General features: G+C 32.3%; 3 protein-coding genes across 5 annotated transcripts; 2 read left to right on the top strand and 1 right to left on the bottom strand.

The window, feature by feature from the left end:
* The first annotated feature begins 2,306 nt into the window (after window positions 1-2,306).
* LOC140956530 (uncharacterized protein At5g01610-like) lies at window positions 2,307-5,192 on the top strand. The gene is made up of 3 exons (XM_073413300.1): window positions 2,307-2,599; window positions 4,089-4,143; window positions 4,657-5,192. Exons 1-3 carry the CDS (start codon window positions 2,498-2,500, stop codon window positions 5,034-5,036), a joined length of 537 nt encoding a protein of 178 aa, XP_073269401.1. The 5' UTR covers window positions 2,307-2,497; the 3' UTR covers window positions 5,037-5,192.
* A 1,440-nt stretch (window positions 5,193-6,632) lies between these two features.
* On the bottom strand, window positions 6,633-7,673 carry LOC140957157 (uncharacterized). The gene has a single exon (XM_073414287.1). The coding sequence runs from the start codon at window positions 7,671-7,673 to the stop codon at window positions 6,633-6,635; it is 1,041 nt and encodes a 346-aa protein (XP_073270388.1).
* Window positions 7,674-11,448: 3,775 nt separating this feature from the next.
* Window positions 11,449-18,375, top strand: LOC140957281 (SNF1-related protein kinase catalytic subunit alpha KIN10-like). 3 transcript variants are annotated; one of them, XM_073414462.1, is made up of 11 exons: window positions 11,449-11,608; window positions 12,332-12,530; window positions 12,757-12,941; window positions 13,030-13,212; window positions 13,326-13,457; window positions 13,555-13,740; window positions 14,140-14,229; window positions 14,305-14,388; window positions 17,102-17,212; window positions 17,426-17,659; window positions 18,140-18,375. In XM_073414462.1, the coding sequence occupies exons 2-11, from the start codon at window positions 12,353-12,355 to the stop codon at window positions 18,251-18,253; spliced, it is 1,497 nt and encodes a 498-aa protein (XP_073270563.1). In that variant the 5' UTR covers window positions 11,449-11,608; window positions 12,332-12,352; the 3' UTR covers window positions 18,254-18,375. The 3 variants fall into 3 exon arrangements, with proteins under 3 accessions (XP_073270563.1, XP_073270564.1, XP_073270565.1); XM_073414463.1 differs by having other exon boundaries at window positions 11,450-11,603; XM_073414464.1 differs by lacking the exon at window positions 11,449-11,608 and having other exon boundaries at window positions 12,346-12,546.
* Window positions 18,376-20,063: the final 1,688 nt, after the last annotated feature.

Below are 20,063 nucleotides of genomic sequence, written 5' to 3'. Positions count from 1 at the left end.
AACTTGGAAAGCTTGTCGGATACTTTCTGATGGTGATCTAGCTTGAGAAGAGTTTGCTTGTATATGGAGTCCTTGACCTCGAGCTGAACTTTGACATTCACGAGTTCTTTCGCTAGGATCTCGAGTTCTTTCTCGGTCTCTGATTCCTTCCATCAGGCCAAAAAAAAATAAAAAAACAATGAAATATAGCTTAAAACAGATTTACCTTATGAAATAGGAATAACTTACTATCACATCGAGATTAAAATTTTTCGAAATTATCGAACTCAAATAGAATTAGGAGACATTTGCATATTTTTTCTGAGATCAAAGAATGGATCTCTGGTCAATCTTGCCATAAAAAATTTCGTGAAACCATGCAGGAGAGAGTTGATTTGTATAGTGCAAATACATATTTTGTATCTACCAAATTTGTGGATTGCCTTATGTAGTATCCAAAGACCCAATTTATTTGGGGTCATGAGGTCTACATATTCAAATATGGACCATATATGCAACTCCAAATACATTAGAGCCACGGGTTATGCAACGGATTATTGCTAACTTTTTCAATTTTCGTACGAGTAGATTTACATGCGTCTATCACCCTCTAACGTTTGATCATACTTGTGTTTGATTATATTTTCTGAATATAACTCGCGTAAGTCAAGCAAGCAAGAACAATAATAATGGCACACGAGATTTATTACATGCAATCTACCCAACCTTACACCTTGTACTAACACAATAGCTAAACATATGAGGAAAAATATGTCAATGTAAGGTAAGGACAATGCCCTTAAGTTGGAAAATATTATTTAATTAAATCAAAACTCAATTAAATAAAAACTTACTTCCGCCCTTTTAGGGCTAATTTGTCTCTGCTCATTTGAGTGGTCAAAGAAAGAGACTGCAGATTGAACCGATTCTGTTGGTTTTTTGTCAATTTCTTCCATATTCAAATATCAAATTCTGGCAACAAAAAAAAATTGCAATCACAATGTAATTAATAATCTCCTAGCATAATATTACAATTATTTCATTTTACTTTATTTTCATCGTACACTTGCACAAAAAATTTATCGGGAAAAAATTCAGAAATACTAAAAGAAAATACAAACTACTTGATCACATAAAATTTAATGAGAGAACTATAGAATTTGTACAATTTTAGATTAAAAAAATGTACAAAAAAAATCAAATTTTCACTCGCAATATATCTGAAAACATAACTATTTTCCATCAACTTTTTTTTTTAAAAAAAATTATTTGAATATTGTATCACAATTATATTATGGCAGAAACGAAATAAAACTTACTTGAATGGATGGAGTACTTAATCAAAACAGATGGAAGAAATTAAAGAAAATGATATGGTGGTGGTGAGAAATATGCAAGGAATGATTTGTGCTTACTTTGTAACTTTTATTCTATGAAAAATACGAAATTTAATGTAAGATTATAGTAATGATCGAGGTGCCATAATTTGTTACAATGGAAGAATCCATAAACTAGAAACATATATTAATATTGATATCACTAAATTTTTCTTGAATTTATCGACAAGGAATTAGAAAGTGAAATAAACTATTTCTAAAATTACCAATTGTATCTTTATTTCTATCTCTTCTTGTTTGTTTTAACTTATTGCTAGACAATTTTGTATACTAAAAAGTTAAAAATTCATCAATTTTTATAAAATAAAAAATAAAAAAAATGGGCGTGAGATTACAAATAATGAATCTATTACTTTATATAGCTTTTTATATGACGTAAAAAAACCACCATCGTTATCTTATTTCTTATTCAAACAACAGTTTGATATAACCTATTAGTTTGTAGTAATGAAACGTCGCGTAGAATATGTAATAGCTATTGAGACTTGGGGACTATTTCATTCGTCTGAAATATAAATATTATTTTTTGTTATCAATCTTAAATATATAGACAATGTTTATATTTAGTATTATTTATCATATTCATTAAATATATTAATTATTTTCAACGATTTTTGAGTCTAATAAAATACTCAATAAATAATAGTAAAATGAAAATTTTCATTGTGAAATTTCTTAATCCATGTGAAATTAAAATAAATCTTGTATAGGGGTCGAAGTATAATGATATACCAAATTATTTAATTTTTATTTCATTTATTCACAGTTATGACTTTCAAAATGGAATTATTAAAAAATTGAAATTATGAATTTCTTCATTAAAATTTCCACCGACAATTATTATTATAATAATAATTGTTATTTAAATATTTTTTTTTAAAAAAAAAAAAATCAAAAGTCCTTGTCTTGTTTAGGGGAGCCGTTATTTTCAGTAGCCAGTGGCAAAGCTCAGATTAGCTGTGACACACCAACTGTTATGGCTTGCGAATGAATGATCCAGAAAGAAGTGAGAGAGAGATCGAGAGAATTAAGACACACTCGGGGGATTCGATAAGATCTCACATTATTGGTTTGAAAGATCCCATTTTGCAAAAACAAAAATTAACAAGAAAAGGCGGAAAATGGAGAAAGCTTTGATAAAAGTGGGGAGCCTAAAAGCAAGTACATTTTGGGTTTCAAAAAAAGCAAAAGAAGAGATCTCCAACATCTCCCAAGACATCTCGGTATACCCTTTTCGTTTACCCTTAATTTCTTTTTTGGATTGGGTTTCAGATTTGACCGCATTTTGGTTTGTTTATAATACGCATGCATTTGGTGTCAGTTTAATTGAACACGTTCTCTGTTTGTGATGGATGCTTAATTTGTGTATTCGATGAACGAATTGTCGGATTGAGATCTATTTGGTGATTCTTGGTGAATGAAAGTGTAAATATCGGAAAATGGCATCGACCATGAAATTTTTTTTTTCCAAAATTTCTTGGGTTTTAAAAAAACTCAACTTCTAAAGTACAAAAGACTGTAAGATTCGCGGACCTAATCACACCAAGTCACCATCCCTTGAATTTCATGATCCACCCTGGCCGAGGAGAACACGAATTCCGTCAAAATGGAACGTTTCTTGCGTTTTATGTGGTGAAATCTCAGTGAAGAGATAATGAAGAGGGACTGTATAGTTAATGCTTTGCTTATTTCTTTAAGATTTTATGGTTTGGTCAATGCTATGACGTCAGGATAGATTTTGTTTTTCCCTTTTTTTTTCTGGAGAACACATGGTTGGATGCATCAAAATATGACTAGTTTTGTATGACATATGTGGAATATTAACAGCTAACTGCAAATGTTTCTAGCGTTGCAACATAAATCGGAGACTGTGAATTGACAAGGTAACACAGTGGTAGGATGTTGGTTATAGAAATCATGAATTAAGAAGAAATTTTAATTCAGAAGTTTATTTAACAACCCTCCTCATACTATGGATCTTTCTTAATTGTGGGTTATGTTTAGGAACCCACAGTTTATGTACCAAAGTAGTTCCTGTAAGAAAATGTTGTTGAATGTTATAATATCAATGATGTATTGAATGAGGAGGAAGTTATTGTCAGGACTCAGGATGGAATGAAATATAAATAACTGGATTATTCGCCTTTTCTTTAACATCTATCCATATAAATTAGCCACCTTTGGTTTCATTTATTTATCCGCAGATGAATTGTAGTTTTCTTTCCTTTTCAATTATTTTTGCCAACGATTTCTGATCTTCCAGTTTTTCTTGAAAACCTCTCTTCTCGTTTTATGACTTAAAACATGGAAGTGGTGACTAGAATAGCACAGTAGCAATTAGCACGGTTAACTCGGTAATATGTCTATTCATCAATCTTATTCAGTTGAAGTTCTGTAAAAGAATCAAAAACTTCCCTACAAGTTTGATTAGATGACCGATTGAAAAGGATAGATGTCATGCATATCAACTTCCAGTTAAGATTTGGATGTGTTTTAAGCTCTTAGCTCAATTGTATTTATCACTCAGTACTTAAAGACTTTATTGAAGACAGTCTATATTTTCATCTGTCCGTTCTGTTAACTTGAGGTTAGATGACATTCTCTTTGAAAATGCTTTATACCCTGAGTCTTGACCTCATTTGATATCGGATCAAAGATAACTGATAACCTATTCCAAGTTTCATCTGTTGACTATAATTTGATCTGATGCAGACATTTTCGAGTACAGTCGAAGAGAAGGCTAAATGGGTATTCAACAAGCTCAAAGGTAAGGAGCTAATAAATTTATGAAATTTCCCAAGTATGTCTTAAGACTCAACATTGCCAATTCATGTCGCTTATAAAATATAGATGAGTTTAAATTTCCGAAGGAATGTGGTGTTTTAGGTAGATTGAAGCAGAGATAAGTTATGGAGAATCAGTTTTTATGCCAACGCATGTTAAATGACTTTACAAAGAGTTGAAGTAATTGTTAGATGAAAATCTCATGCTACACTTGATAATATATAGTTTGCTACAGAGCTTTAATATTTACCATGTGTTCTGTTAGGTGATACAAGTCAAATATAAAGTCAGGGTTTGTACAAGTGATTAATTTACTGTTGATGTAGCAAAAAATTGTGTTTTAAGTGTAGCAAACAATGTCACCCAGATTGGAAAATGAGGTGATATTTGTTCCATTTCCCTAACCCGGATTTCAACAAATGTGGTAATTCATTTCGGTAACACGCCCATCCATACTTGGATTCAGTCGTTTGATGTATGCTGACTTTCTCCACAGGAAAACCAACTAAGTCGTTGCCCGATCTCCTCCGAGAAAACAATCTTCCTCAAGGTCTATTTCCCCAAAACATAACGTGTTATGAATACGACGACTCAAAATCCAAGCTCATCGTCTACTTACCCTCTCCATGCGAGGTGTGCTTCAAGGACTCTTCCATTTTGAGATACTCAACTCGTGTGAAAGGTACATTATCGAGGGGAAAGCTCTCCGGGATCGAAGGATTGAAGACTAAGGTGTTGGTGTGGGTTAAGGTGACGAGTGTCAATGTCGAAAGCTACAAGTCTGATAAAGTCTGGTTCACAGCCGGGGTGAAGAAATCCAGGCTGAAAGATGCATATGAAATGGCTCGTGATGCCGTTAGAGTCGAAGAATTTTGATGCGAAAAGGATTGCTAGCTACATATATAGCATAATGTCTATATCCATGCTTGCAACTGCTTATTTTTTTTAACTTCAGTGTTTTGTTTTTTGAAATAAATTTTGTTGGAAATTCTTATTCTTATTTGTCTCATTATATGAAGCATATGAAATGGATGTCGGATCTGGCTTCTTCTTCTTTTTTTTTTTTTAATGAAGTAAACATTCATTAAAAGTGGTAAAAAAAGTTAAAATACATGTATACTGGACATCCTCAAGAGATAGTAAAATAAGAATATGAACGACATCATTATTCCATTACAAGAATACATCTAATGTGTCACTAGATCTTGGAATACATCTAAAGATATTTGTTATCGTCGGTGTCATGAGGTTGCACGGACAATGAGCGGTTCTTGGCAAGCTTCTAGGCAAAGGTTAGGCGAGGGAAACATGAATGAATCGATCTTACACCGGAAGGAGAGGGATTCCAAAACTGTTCATGTATGAGACTTCGGTGTTGAGGAGAGTTTAAGAGATTTGATATATACTACTCATATCAAGAAGATGCATCTTCATCAAAGGTAAAAACTTGTGTGAGTCGGTCTCATGGGTCGTATTTTGTGAGACGGATCTCTTATTTGGGTTATCCATGAAAAAGTATTACTTTTTATGCTAAGAATATTATTTTTTGTTGTAAATATCGGTAGGGTTGACCCGTCTCACATACAAAGATTCGTGAGACCGTCTCACAAGAGACTTATTCCTCATCAAATAAGAACTCCAAAGTTAAGCGTGCTTGATTGGCGCAATTCTGGGATAGGTGACCCCTTGATAAGTTTTTTAGGGTACGTATGAGTGAGGACATACGCACGCTGAAAAGACTCGTTTTGGTACAGTGGTGACAGTCGTCGAATCTTAAACGTTACAATATTCAAAGCTTTTCTTAAAAAAAATAATAAAAATCCCACATGTTTTCACCATGTTTTGCTTGTCATGTTGTATAAATTTTTTTTGAACTCACTATTCAAATATTGGAATGCTTTCAACGACATCGATTTTTAGTCTCTCGTCGTGGTTTATGATCTTTCATGTCCAACAACTCATCGTGGAAATGAACTTACTTGGGATGGTGCAAATTGGATGACAAAATCTCCAACTGATTACGTATTTGGTGATTCAAGTAGGTTCTTTGCTTATGTTATTCTTTTTCTTTCTTTCATACACATGTTTCTGGTGTGACTTCAATGCAAAAACCATGTGGGACACAGTTTTTTAGGGAAAAAACACAATACACGTTTCGTTTTTTAAAAAAGAAAAGAAATTCTTGAATCATCAAATTTCATGAACTTGTCCCTGCGGTGATTTTCTCTAACTTTCATCTGTCAAAACTGAGCCAAATCACGATTTCGAGAAGCCTCTTAGTTTGATGGCAGAGCCTATCAGAATTAGGAGAGGTGGTGAGTTCTAGTTTCTCCCACCAAGCGTATGAGATTATGGACCCATGATGATCAGAGTTATAAAAGATAAGTCGGAAATTCGATGAACTCCTAGTACACAACTCTACAGTAATTTACAATAAACTGAAAAAATGTTGGTTGTGATGACTTTTATTTTTCAATTACAAAAGAAATTTGAATACATTTCCATTTGAGGGTGTCGAAGGTCCTTCCTCCTTCCCGTTGGATCCGCACCCCGATGTTGGTCACCGGCCAAGAACTTCAAAGAAGAACCTGAAAAGTCTTTGGGTACGCAAGCGACTGGCAATCTTTCCGGTGGATCATTTCTACAGCTTTCCGCGAAAACACAACCACTGATCGTATCTAGAACAAGAAGTATACTGTACAAATACGCAACGAGCATTCCCTCGAGAACCAAGAAGGAACTGAGAGCCATAGAATTATGATAAACCTTTGTTACACGATACTGAAACAATGCTTCAATGGCAGCCAAGGCGAAATTGAGAGACACGGCTAATGACAATCCGGTTACGGTCCTGCCTCTTATCAGGAAAAACGCCTTTACAATCATGGTAAATCCTCCTTGTTTTTCCATTCCTGATAACACTAATGCCAGGTTACATGTGATGTAGGAATTAGAAAAAATGATGGAGTAAATGATGGCTCCAGTTGCAGACAGGAGAAGCAGAAATCCCCTAGAAGAAAGGCCTAACACATCCAAAAGATTGAAATATATTAAAAGAATACAGAAGCTCGTCGCATTTGCAGATAGCATGACTAATGAATTCCAAAGTTGCGTGATGCAAAGGGTATTGAAAACTGAAATCCAAGAAGAAAATGGATATGCTTTTTCAAATTTACGGTGGTCGAGAGCTCGAATAACAACGGATGCTTTGGCAAGGAGGAGGAAAGAGAGGGAAAAGGGCAGGACTAAAAGGTATGTAAAAATGGTTTCAGAGAGTTTAAGGTCGAGAACTGCAAATAGCTCTGATGATAGAGGGAATCCTGCGGCAAGAAGAAGAGACCTCACTCGACCATGGACTAATGCGAAAAGATGCGACGATGAGACGAGTGACTGCGCTAAGAGAATCGAGACAGCATAAGGGAACACGATAAGCGAAGGAAACAATGTGAAATACTGAAAATCTTTCAAGAAAGTGAAGATTGATCTTCTCATGATTTCGCCTGTTCTTCCCATTTTTCTGTCCCCTTGTAAGAGTCACTTGAAATGGAAGAAATGAAGGTGGTTTCTTTTAAATTTGTGCTGGATTTGGATTCTCGGTGGTTTGAATGAATTGATTGTTCAACAACCATAAAGCTAACAAGAAGAGCAAAGGTGGAGTTGTATTCTGCTTCGGTTTCATCAATGACTTGGTTTGGAATTATTCTCAAGTGTTTCTTTGTGATATCCCAAAGCCTGGTGTTAGTTACAAGGCATGCAAGAAGCACCTTTTCCATGATAACATCAAATATGAATTTTTATAGTAATTCTGCTGCCAAGCCAAGCATTGTAAAAGATTTGCGCAATTCTAACAAAAGAAGATTACAACAAAAAAGAGTTAATTAAGTTCTAGTATATTTTTGACATACATCAATTTGTGCACACAATTTCTTCTATAGGTTTTCTTTAATTAATGTTTTGACTTTTTGTTGTCATAATTAGCTTATATCGATACTTCTAAGAATTAAATTGTTGATGTATCTCAAATTTCCACTTTTTTACACAACTGATTACAAGTTCTTGTTAATTCAAAAATGACTCATTTAAACAATTAGATCTCGAACTCGAAACTTCATCTTGAATATGAGATCTTGGTGTCAGATGATGTAAAATTCATCGACATTAAATATCAAAGCAATTAAACATATGTCACTGCAAGAAAAAAAAGACTCAAAATTATCGGTAGAAAAATAGGTGAATCATATTAATATTCAATATAAGCACCAAAAATATCATAGCGTACAAAAAAAAAAGTAGAGGTTGGCTTTGGGGGGTCTTTGAGATTGCTTGCATTTGGAAAAAAATAAAAGTGCCTATATTAGATTAGCTTCGAATCTGAATCTGCCCAACCTGTATGTTGAAAATAATATAAAATAAAAATACAAAACCCAACAAATTTGCAAGATGAATAAACAAGTACAATAAAAATCACGAGCATTTAAAAAATAGTTTTGTATTTGGATGTGATTTAATTGTGTCACCAAACAATATCGAGTATCTTGTTTTCTAGTCATGATGCTTGTAGCAAAATATCATATTATAACAATATTTGATATTTTATGGATGAGCTCACTACCTCTGGCCCATCTTTAGTCCAAACGGAAGACAAGTTCATCAAGAGCCCATGTATTCTCCTATAAATACCAGGTTTGAGTATGCAGTTAGAGGATTCAAGATATTGTTTTCAGCAGCACCCTTAGCTGCTCTCCCATATATCCTCAGTCTCTGACTTGAGCGGCGGAGGGACTATGTTGTCCGACGCTATGTCGGGACACCCTCCCGGTCCCATTCGTTATTTCAGCCTCAGGGTAATTTCAAAACCTGCGTCTGGACTAGTGACACTTGCTCGAAGCGGACCCTAAAATTTTACGTTAGTATCAATATTATTTCACAAAAATGATTATTAGAAGACAGAGCATGGAATAATCTATTAAATTTTTACAAATCAAATAATGGTTATAGACTTTTAGGTATCAAACAAAGAACACACATATATAAGCAAAATATGTCACATTTTGTAGTCTTGCTGGAATTAGAGCAATCTTCATAATGTAGTTTGGTGGGCAGTATGTTTGACATACACGATATTAATGTAGTAGGTTGATTACGTCATGGCTTAAATAATAATTTATTTAGGTATTCAAATCTAATTGATCACAAATTTCAAGTCGTGTATAGATCAAGTCGTGTATAGATTTTACAAAATTCAAATAGATTTTAGAGTGGGTATATTGTGAGACGGTCTGACGAATCTTTATTTGTGAGACAGGTCAACCCTAGTCCCTACCGATATTCACAATAAAAAGTAATACTCTTAGTATAAAAAGTAATACTTTTTCATGGATGACCCAAATAAGATATCTGTATCACAAAATACGACTCGTGAGACCGTCTCACACAAGTTTTTGCCTTTATTTTAAATCAATTCTTAGTAATTCAATAATTATTGTATTTGTTTTTAAATACATTAAAGACGAGTGTCATTTGAAATTCTTCCTCCAAATCAAATTCGTCAAGCACAATCTCGATTCATTTTTTTTAAAAAAAATAAAATACAAAAGCTCGGATTGTCAATATTTTCAAATGTGTTTTTATGACAATTTCGATTTTGCTGAACGTTTTAAACAAAAATAAATTAAAGTACAACATATAGAATGTATTGGTTGAATGGATCTTGCAATTCACAAATGGGCCTTATTTACAACGCAGTAGCCCATTAACTTGTGGTACGCCTAAGCCCAAATGATGTTTATCTTTGGGCTTACTGGGTTCCACTGGTATGGGCTTTCCTTTGAGAGATGAAAAACTTCGAACCCCGTGTACATGTCGCATTTACAATATTTTATTTTATTTATGGTTGTTTTTAATTTGAAGCTAAAATAAAATGTGCAATGGAAGACTTGATATAAAATAATTTGTTAATATTTTCAGATAAAATAAAATAATCAAAACAACTCCAAGAATGCATTAAATTAATAAATAAAGTAAAAAAATATGAGAAATATTTCGGATTATTTTTGGCCGCCGTGCACGACTCTATTGCTTATTATTTATAAATAGTAGTGAACAAGATACATACAATATATATGTGTAAAATAACGACTATTACGTATATGAATCATTATCATGATCATTAATAGATTGAGTTGATTAATAAAATTTTGTTATAATTTTTAATTATTATTTATATAACAATAATGCAGTTATATTAAATTATAATTTGTAGAGAATATACATTAATTTTTGAATTTTTAAAGTGTAATAGAAATTGTAGTTATGAATAAATAATACGAAAACATTATTTATCTAAATAAATATGATATTTTCTTAAAAAAATAATTTGTGTCACAAAGTCAGACCAGAGTCTCAACCATTATACATAGTATAAATACTAACGAACGTCGTACACGCGATGTGTGTATATTAATTGATTCATAAAATTTTGTTATATTTTGTAATTATTATTTAGATAAAGATAATACAATTATATAAAATATGTTATTAGTAGAGATAATATGTGAATTTTTTATTTTTTAAAGTCGATTACATATAGTTTCAAAAAAAAAAAGTCGATTACATATTGTATTTATGAGTAAATTATATGAAAAACATTATTTATCTAAATAAATATGATATCTTCGTAAAAATTAATCGGTGTCATAAAGTCAGACCATTAAAGATATAAACATTTATATACGCTACAATATTGTGCGTATAAATTTAATATATTATATCATTTTGAGGAAATACAAAAATCACATCGAAAATATTAGAATATTATCAAAATTAGTAGGTCTTCCATAAGACAGACTCACATATTTTTATCTGTAAGATAAGTCAATTCAGTCTATATATACAATGAAAAATAATATTTTGACATGAAAGTATACTTTTAAATGAGTCAGGTCGAGTTAATATCGGTCTCAAAAAAATTGACTCGTGAAACAGTAGTATGAATTTTCGTGTATCATGTTCTACATTTCATGCTACTATCATGTGGGTGTTATTTTGTCAAACCAAAAAGACAGCCAAACACGTAACAAATTGAACAAATAAAGAAATTATTGTGCTTGATTTAAATGATCAGATTTATGAACCATTATTCATTTATATAAAATTATCGTTAGATCATTTATCGTTTACACGTGGACAAATAAAAAAGACAAAAAATTGGTGAATTGGAGAGATAATATTTACACGTGGGACTAAAAATTTATTCAAAAGGTTTTAGCTGATAACAGATAGAATTGGTCCCTTTCATTTCCTATTATATGTCCAATCATACTTGCTTCGTTTTCCTTTGGATTTCTCGTTTCACCGCTTGCACTGAGCCCACGCTTCCTTCCTTTCTCTTCATATTTGCTCGGAGGATTGGAGTTGCAGTATCATTGTACGCGGTGCTTGGATGTAAGGTACTTTCCTCTGGGAAATCAACTTTTTTGTCGATTTTTATTACGATGTGATCAACTTTTTTATTTCCTGGAAATGGAGTTCTTTTAGTGTTTTTGTCGAGATTACAGATATGTGGTTGTTTATTGGCGATCGTTTTTGTGATTGATCATTGATTTTTATGTTCGAATTTTCTAATCCGTAGCGTGTTGGGAGGTAATTGACTGACTGTAAGGATGGAATTTTGTCGTTTGGACTTTGAGTGATTGCTTATGGGGAGAGATCGATTTCTCCTGGTGAACCTATGAGTGAGCATGTGTGGAATATATGCGCTTGTAATTTTTTGTGAATCTCAGTGTGCGACGTTTTGGTCTTAGCGAGGTTTGACTTTAACGTTCTGGCCTTTATTGGGAATTCATGTAAGAACGAAGACTTCATCTCGTTTATTCTCAATCAAGGAGACCACGGCAGAGAACCACAATCACCTGGATATCTCCTTTTGTTTTACTACCAAAACTTATTTCAGCATCGAACAACAGTTGCACAAATGTTTCATCTAATTGTTGTTTCAGAACGTTTTTGTGATCTATAGGATTATGATCTGGGCAGAACTATATTACCTTGACGTGTAAATTTTTGGAATCTATAACAAGTTCAGTGGAAACCACTGCACATTCAGTGAATTAAAAGTTATTAGTCTATCTGACTTTAGCTAGAACAATAACACGGGTTTTGAACTGCTCCAGGTTTCTTTGTTCAGCTGAGATATGGAGACCAGAGGTAATACTGCCGATTCACTTGTGAGGAACTACCGGCTTGGAAAAACACTTGGGCATGGTTCCTTTGGGAAGGTTAAAATAGCTGAGCACGTTCTGACTGGATATAAAGTGGCTATTAAAATCCTGAACCGTCGTAAAATGAAAAGCCCTGACATGGAGGAAAAAGGTGTGAATTTGTGCTTGTAAGTTGTATGTCACCGTTTAAAGAATATGCTCTTTGATTCGTTCCGATTGTCTTCTGGAAGGCTTTTTGTCCATGGTGTGAAAACTAACAATTTTCATTTTTACACCTTTGATGCTATTTTCTTCACATTATAGTGTTTACTTTAAGTCCATTTTCTGTGAGATTAGCATTTGCACTGCATTTTCTAAGAACTAAAAATCTTTTGCAGTTAGAAGAGAAATCAAAATTTGTCGATTGTTTGTGCATCCACACGTGATACGTCTTTATGAGGTGATAGAGACACAGTTAGACATTTATGTTGTGATGGAGTATGTGAAACGTGGGGAGCTCTTTGATTATATAGTTGAAAAGGGCAGGTTAGCAGAGGATGAAGCTCGGCACTTTTTTCAGCAGGTGAAGTTCTCTGTCATTTGTCTTTTCTAATTGATGGCCCTCGAGATAAGGGAATAAATCAGGTTTATGATTTTCTTTCTGGGAACAGATTATTGCAGGAGTTGAGTACTGTCACAGAAACATGGTGGTTCATCGTGACCTCAAACCTGAGAACTTGCTTCTGGATTCCAATGGAAATGTGAAGCTAGCTGATTTTGGCTTGAGCAACATTATGCGGGATGGACATTTTTTGAGAACAAGTTGTGGAAGCCCAAACTATGCTGCTCCTGAGGTTTTTGTTTCAAAATAATTTTGATTGAGAGTTGTTATTGGAATGATCTATAGCAATCTTTTCTATGAAAAATGTTTTGAAAAATAAATTACATATGTGGAAATTAATTGCAGGTTGTGTCTGGAAAGCTCTATGCTGGCCCAGAGGTTGATATTTGGAGTTGTGGTGTGATTTTGTACGCTCTTCTTTGCGGTTCTCTTCCTTTTGATGATGAAAACATTCCCAACCTCTTCAAGAAAATAAAGGTCCACTAAATGAGTTTTGAGCTCAGTATTTTGTTTAATATGCTAGCATGTTGGTATGGAGATGATTATACTAATTAATTTTTCTGAATAACTTTAGAGTGGCTTGTATACTCTTCCAAGCCATTTGTCTCATGGAGCTCGTGATTTAATCCCAAGAATGCTGGTAGTGGACCCTATGAAGAGGATAACAATCCATGAGATTCGTCAGCACCCTTGGTTTAGGTTTCATCTTCCTCGCTATTTAGCTATTACTCCACCTAATGCAGTGGAGCACCTGAAAAAGGTATATATTTGTTATACGTCCGTATTTTGTTTGTCGAGGTGCCTTTTTTTGTTCTTTTCTCCATTTCTTTCTTTTTTTCTCCGGGGATAGATATGGAAAGCATTAATTTCTTATTTTCTCCAACAATTGGTTTAAAGCATGCCATCGACTGATGAGAGTGGGTCTGGCATTTGTCCAATTAGCATTTCTGGGCCCTTTTTGTCAGTGGACTCTGCATATTGTATAAATGAATTGTCTTGCATAATTGCCATATAATTGTCAACACCACCTTGTTACTGATAAAAGGAGGATGAGCTTTTTTGACTGGTTACATGATGCTGTAACTTGTCTGCATAACATTCTTGGTCAGTCGCCGGAGTTTTTTGTGCTCGTAGTACTTGAACCAATTTGCTTTTGCAGCTGGATGAAGAGATAGTTCAAGAAGTTGTTAGGATGGAATTTGACAGGGGCCAGCTGATTGAGTCGTTGCAAAAAAGGATACAAAATGATGTATGCTATATTATAAATTAATTATTTCTCGTTGAACACTTTAAGTGGAGTTAACTGAATCACATTATTCTGCAGGCGACTGTGGCATACTATCTGTTATTTGACAACCGCGCCCCCATATCCACTGGATATCTTGGTGGTGAATTTCAGGAATCTGTGGTATGTTTGTATCGACTTTTTTACTTTTTTATCATGCATTTGATTGAAGCTTTGCATTCCTGCAGATTAACATAACATGTTCTTGTCTTTATGGTATATAAAGCTGTAGGTCCAAATTTAGTATAAGTTATATAGATTAATATTGTAAAAGAAATAGTAACTTTTCTCAGTCCTAACTTGAGCTAAAAGGATAAAAAAGTAATTTTGACATTAATATTATGATATGTTTCTAGAAGCGCTTTTTATGTTACTGTTTGTGTTATAAATTAATAATTACTAAGGTATAGTTTGGTACGCTGGATAAGAGAGGGATTGATAAATAATCCTCCTTATCACACGTTTGGTATCGTTTTAGAAAGCACATGATAATATCACGGGCCTGTGATAAATAATTTTATATAAGGATAAAATATACCTTTTATGAAATGTGATAATTTTAATTTAGTGATAAAAAATACCACAAATGACTTAATTGCCCTCAATATATAAAAAACACCACAAATGATTTTTATAAATCTCAATAAAATTATTAGTATCACTCGATTAAACTTAAAAATTGATATTTGACTTGACTCATAAAATCAAGGGCTCAATTATCATATTATATAATATATAACATTACGTAAAAATAAATATATCACGCAAGTACTGTCGGCGCATGAACAGATAAGAAATATGAACTCAAGCAACAACTTTGAAATTATAAAATTTATTATGATAATATTAATTTTGTCATTACAATCTAATATATAAATTTAATCACTCTTATTAAAATAATACCAAACATTAAATATATATCCTTAACTTATCCTTATATTATATATCACATGTTTATCCTATCATGTATACCAAACTATGCCTAAAAATGTAGAATTCATTAACTATCAAATTTTATTAAGATTAGAATCTCACGTTGGTTGTTTTTTCAAAAAAAAATTCAAATCTAATTGAATGTCATATATTTTTCTTATTGCAACTAGAAGCTCAAGAATTTAAACTATCATAAACGTTATAAAATATTGTTGATTCTCGATTTGTTCCTTGTCAGTCACGTGATCCAAAGCTACAGTGTCATCTCCAGCTTAATCATCAGTAGATTTTTATGTATTGTTGCTAAATATTTATTTTAATTTTAAAATATCTGAGCTAGGATCATTTTCGTCAGGATATATGGATTTTATCATGATAACTAACTCTTTAAGTATTCATGAATGACTTCTTTACTTAAAGACTCATTAAGTTATATGCTGCCATTTCTTCCACAGAATGGATTTTGTAATATCAAAAACAACTTTCTATTGTCGCTATGTGAATATTTTACAATATACACTGAGCCTACAAGATTGGTTGCGTCCAACACATTATCTTTCTTGGAGATACTTTGACCCAATCATATTCAGTTGATTTAATTAGTATATAATTAACTTGTACATGTTTACTGAATCTTGAATTTTACTCTATACTTTTTTAAATTATTAATTTATCAATTAATTGGTGCCTTTTTATTTAATAGAATTTAGATGGTCCCAATGCTATTAATTTATAGAGAGTATATCGTATTTTAAATCTTCATATGCTACGTTAATCATGTTTATGCTTTATATATTGGCATTGCTCCCTGTAGATCTTCTGCTGTGGCTTTCACATGTAAAAGTTCAACATGTTCTCAAAACCTTATGATAGATCCTTATTGAAATTGAGAGTTATTCGTTTTGTGCTTGACCTAGCTTTCATGATATCTCTGAGTGTAGTTTAACCTGTACTACATATATCTCAAGATCAGCTGCTCTGAAGTTTTCACCAATCTAACAGGATTTAAAGTCAAATGGGTTAATTATTGTGTAATTCCCTCTTCGTGATTGATGCTTAAACAGCAAATAACTGAATAGGAGAATGAAGCATGTTGATCAGTCAAATTCACAAATATTGCCTATCAAGCAGTCACCGATCAAATTCACTTGCCCACCAAAAAATTTCCAATGTATTTTATGCCCATCTCCAATTGAAAACCGAAGCTATTGTGGCTTTTAATTCCCATGTACACGCAATACTTTACTGGTCAGTTGGAAATGATTCACTTGAAGGGGAAAATATAAGACGTGTCTAGCTTCTCACCATTGTAATGACTCGCGTAATACCGGGTCATCAGTATAGCTAATACTTTTGGGATCCATTAATATGATATTGTCTTTATTATATCCTATATAACCTAATGCATATAAAGAGAATACATTGACTTATTCTATTTAGCTTGGAAAAGCGTTTGGCATTTTGTGTGATGCCATGCATATCGTGTAAAAAGAATACCATGCGGTGATCTACGTCATCTGACCATTTTTCAGTGCTCCCATTTGACCCATTTGAAATGAAGTGAAATGGAAACTTAATTGGTAGAAAGTTCAATTCATGAATATATTATTACTGCCAGAAGTTTAAAATTTTCTTCTTTGTTACAGCATGGTGTCGGCAAGTAATCATTTGATCTTAATTGTACCATTCTCCGAAAATTGAACTTCATTTGTCATGTCCTGGTTAAAGTATACAAGTTGAACCAACTAGTGTCTGATTTGCATAAGCAAATGAATTGATGCTTCCCTTATTTACTATGTCATTGTAGTTTTGCTGCCTGACACAAATTCTAGTTTTTTCACCATTTCTTGTAATTTCCAAAAAAATTACCATAAAAATTCATGGTTGTCATGTCTCTCTTCAGGAGACTTCTCCCGCTGTATCTTTTCCAGAAGCTGATAAGCGCACTTTTCCTCATCATGGGATACTGTCACCTCAATTATGCAGAAAGAAGCAATGGCTTGTTGGACTACAGGTTCGAATTGTGAACTTATTGTTCTCTTTTCAGCTGGAGTAAACAAACTGTACCTAGTACCCCATATTTTCTTCCTTGAGCTACAAGTAAAAAAATGTGCTAATTATCCAACGCACAAGTCGTGGGGAAGAAAATAATTGCATTTACTTTATGATCTATGCAAGATATTTGTGTTGTTTTTCACTAATTTCTCTTTTTGACTACTTCGCCAAGTCTCCAGCTCATCCGCGGGAGATTATGACCCAAATTCTTGGAGCTTTGCAAGGACTAAATGTCAGGTGGAAGAAGGTTGGGCTCTATAACATGAAATGCATTCTTGTTCATACTCTTCAAGATTCCAAGAACACGGCCACCAATAATCACGTAAACAACCATTACATTGACAATGTAACTTCTGTCAATGCAAATGTTTTAATGCCTCAGAGTGTTGTGAAATTTGAAATCCAGGTATGATAATATCATGTTGGTTGTTTCTTTACTATTACCCCTACCTTGGTACTATATGCTCAAAAAGTGAGATTTTATGTGCTCGTACATGCTTTTAGTGCATTTTGAACTTACCTTTAAGATTTGACCATGCCCTTGACTTTTGTTTTAACATACCAACTATCAAGTGACAATGTTCTTTTCTTAAACAAGATTCGTGAGCAATGGGTGTTGAGGTAGACCCTAACATGTAAAATATTTAAAAAATATATGCACGAAAGGGTTGAAGCCTAGCTTCCAGCATCATATCTCTAAGTCTTACCCAACACTCACTTCATCCGAATCTGTCAAACTTAATACTTCTCATCCTGCTATATAATGATACAGTAGACCTATAAATTTAAGCCAAATGGGTAATCTGATGTACTATATAGTCTAGAACTCATATGCTTTGGAGGCATTACTTTTTCGGTTAATGTCAATGAATTTGAATTTTGGCAGCTATATAAAAATGGCGATGTAGAGTATTTGCTTGATCTACAGAGGCTAAGTGGTTCAGTGTTACTGTTCCTGGATTTCTGTGCCTTTTTCATGATGAGGCTTCATGTTTCTTAATGCAAGTGTTAGTATTGTCAGTAACAAATTACGGTTATGTTGCGTTAATTAATTGTATATATGATTTTACTCCTAGCTTAGTATGTATAATAAATGTAATATAACTTTTTGCATCTTGTCCATTTTGTGTTTTTGCATTTGAAACTTTTTAATAAAATATGTTTTCGGTGCGACTCGAAATAATTGTCCACTATTAGATGAGGAGTTCCGTTTATATTTACACAAACGATACATGTATAAGACTCCTCATTGAGATAAAACAAAAATAAGAACCATCTAAATGACAAAGAAAACATAATTCTGATTTGTAATTTAAATTTTGTGGTTGCTTAGCAATTTAATTTGGAGAAAAAAATTTGATTTTAGAAAGATCTGATCAATAAATTTTGGTCATGTATACAATAGCATTAACATATTGAGTGGAGAACATATTGTTAGATGTCTGGACTGAATGAACAGAGTCTACCGCAGAGTTAAGAACCGGGGTTGTACCAAGGAATGCATTTGAGTCGGTTCAAGCTTGAGTAACACCTGCTTTAACTCAAGAAAAGAATATTTTTTTAGCTTGGTTGAGTAGTTTTTCAAGAGAATTAAAAGTTTATTTGGAAAAAAAAGCTTTTAAATTAAATACTGAAGCAAGTAATATATTACAAAATTAAGAATAAATGGTAATCTAATTAAATATTTTAGAAAATTTAAAACATTAATTTTTCAAGCTCCACTGCTCGAGTGTAGGACGACGAGTGTGTGACATTAAATTTCAAGCTAGCACTCCAGTATTTGAGCTCCGATCAAAATTGAATTCAAATCGGATAATTCATCAACGCATGATGTTCTTCGAACCACAATTACAGTGAAAATGTTATTGATTGTGAACCAATATTAACTTATCTACGATTGATTCTACTTTCATTTTCTCGATATTGTTTATTAATTGGATCTTATATTTATTAAAACTAGGAATGTACACGTGCGATGCACGTAGATGACTAATAATGAAAAATATAATCACGAGAATTAGATAATATTTAAAGTCGTTTGAATAACATCATTTTATAAGTATTTATAAATCTAAATATATCAAAACATAATACATAAAAATACATGATGACAATAAATCATATATATTCACTTATTTATTTGATATTTTTAAATCCGCGACATAATACATCTCTCTTAAATGATAAATCAGCAAAAATATTTTTCATTCGAATATCATTCAAAATAAAAAAAAAATAAAAATAAAATTAACAGAATAGTGAATTTTACCAAAATCAAAAATAAAATTTACTTAAATAGAGTACACATAGACAAACGTCAAATAAAATTATCTTAATTTACGAAATTATCATAATAATGTTAAAATAAAATCATTAAACTTGTTATTAAGGTAAATATCACTTTTGCTTTTGCTAACTTTTAATACATTGCGGATTTTATTTAATTTTTATGTTTTTTTAGGAATACATATTATAGATAATTAATTTTATATCAGAATCAATTATTTATAAATTAATATTGGTGATTAATAATTTAAGAGAAATAAAATTTTAGCATAATACCACTCAAATAAATATATATATAGTAAAAAAACATAAATAAATAAAATAATATGTAATACTCAGTTAAAAAATTTTATATGTAAAATTGTAATATATAACAAATGATAATAAATTATCAATATAATTCATATTTATTATAAGGATTATATTGATTAAATTTTTTTTAAAGATTATATCATAAATTTAGTTTAAAATTTTGAAAAAAAAAAATAATGTGTATTAAAGAGAAATAAAATTTTAACATAATA

The sequence above is a fragment of the Primulina huaijiensis genome, chromosome 14 (assembly GCF_012295235.1).
Source record: "Primulina huaijiensis isolate GDHJ02 chromosome 14, ASM1229523v2, whole genome shotgun sequence".
In the NCBI taxonomy this organism is placed as follows: Eukaryota; Viridiplantae; Streptophyta; class Magnoliopsida; order Lamiales; family Gesneriaceae; genus Primulina; species Primulina huaijiensis.
The sequence above is the reverse complement of the archived record's forward strand: the minus strand, read 5'-3'. Positions and strand labels throughout refer to the sequence as shown.

Excerpts from the sequence above, each read along its gene's own strand:
- LOC140956530 (XM_073413300.1), top strand. The coding sequence starts at position 2,498 with ATGGAGAAAGCTTTGATAAAAGTGGGGAGCCTAAAAGCAAGTACATTT. Across the intron at positions 2,600-4,088 it reads ACATCTCCCAAGACATCTCG|ACATTTTCGAGTACAGTCGA; the intron begins GTATACCCTTTT and ends GATCTGATGCAG. Across the intron at positions 4,144-4,656 it reads GGTATTCAACAAGCTCAAAG|GAAAACCAACTAAGTCGTTG; the intron begins GTAAGGAGCTAA and ends CTTTCTCCACAG.
- LOC140957157 (XM_073414287.1), bottom strand. The coding sequence starts at position 7,673 with ATGGGAAGAACAGGCGAAATCATGAGAAGATCAATCTTCACTTTCTTG.
- LOC140957281 (XM_073414462.1), top strand. The coding sequence starts at position 12,353 with ATGGAGACCAGAGGTAATACTGCCGATTCACTTGTGAGGAACTACCGG. Across the intron at positions 12,942-13,029 it reads CTCGGCACTTTTTTCAGCAG|ATTATTGCAGGAGTTGAGTA; the intron begins GTGAAGTTCTCT and ends TTCTGGGAACAG. Across the intron at positions 13,458-13,554 it reads ACCTCTTCAAGAAAATAAAG|AGTGGCTTGTATACTCTTCC; the intron begins GTCCACTAAATG and ends GAATAACTTTAG.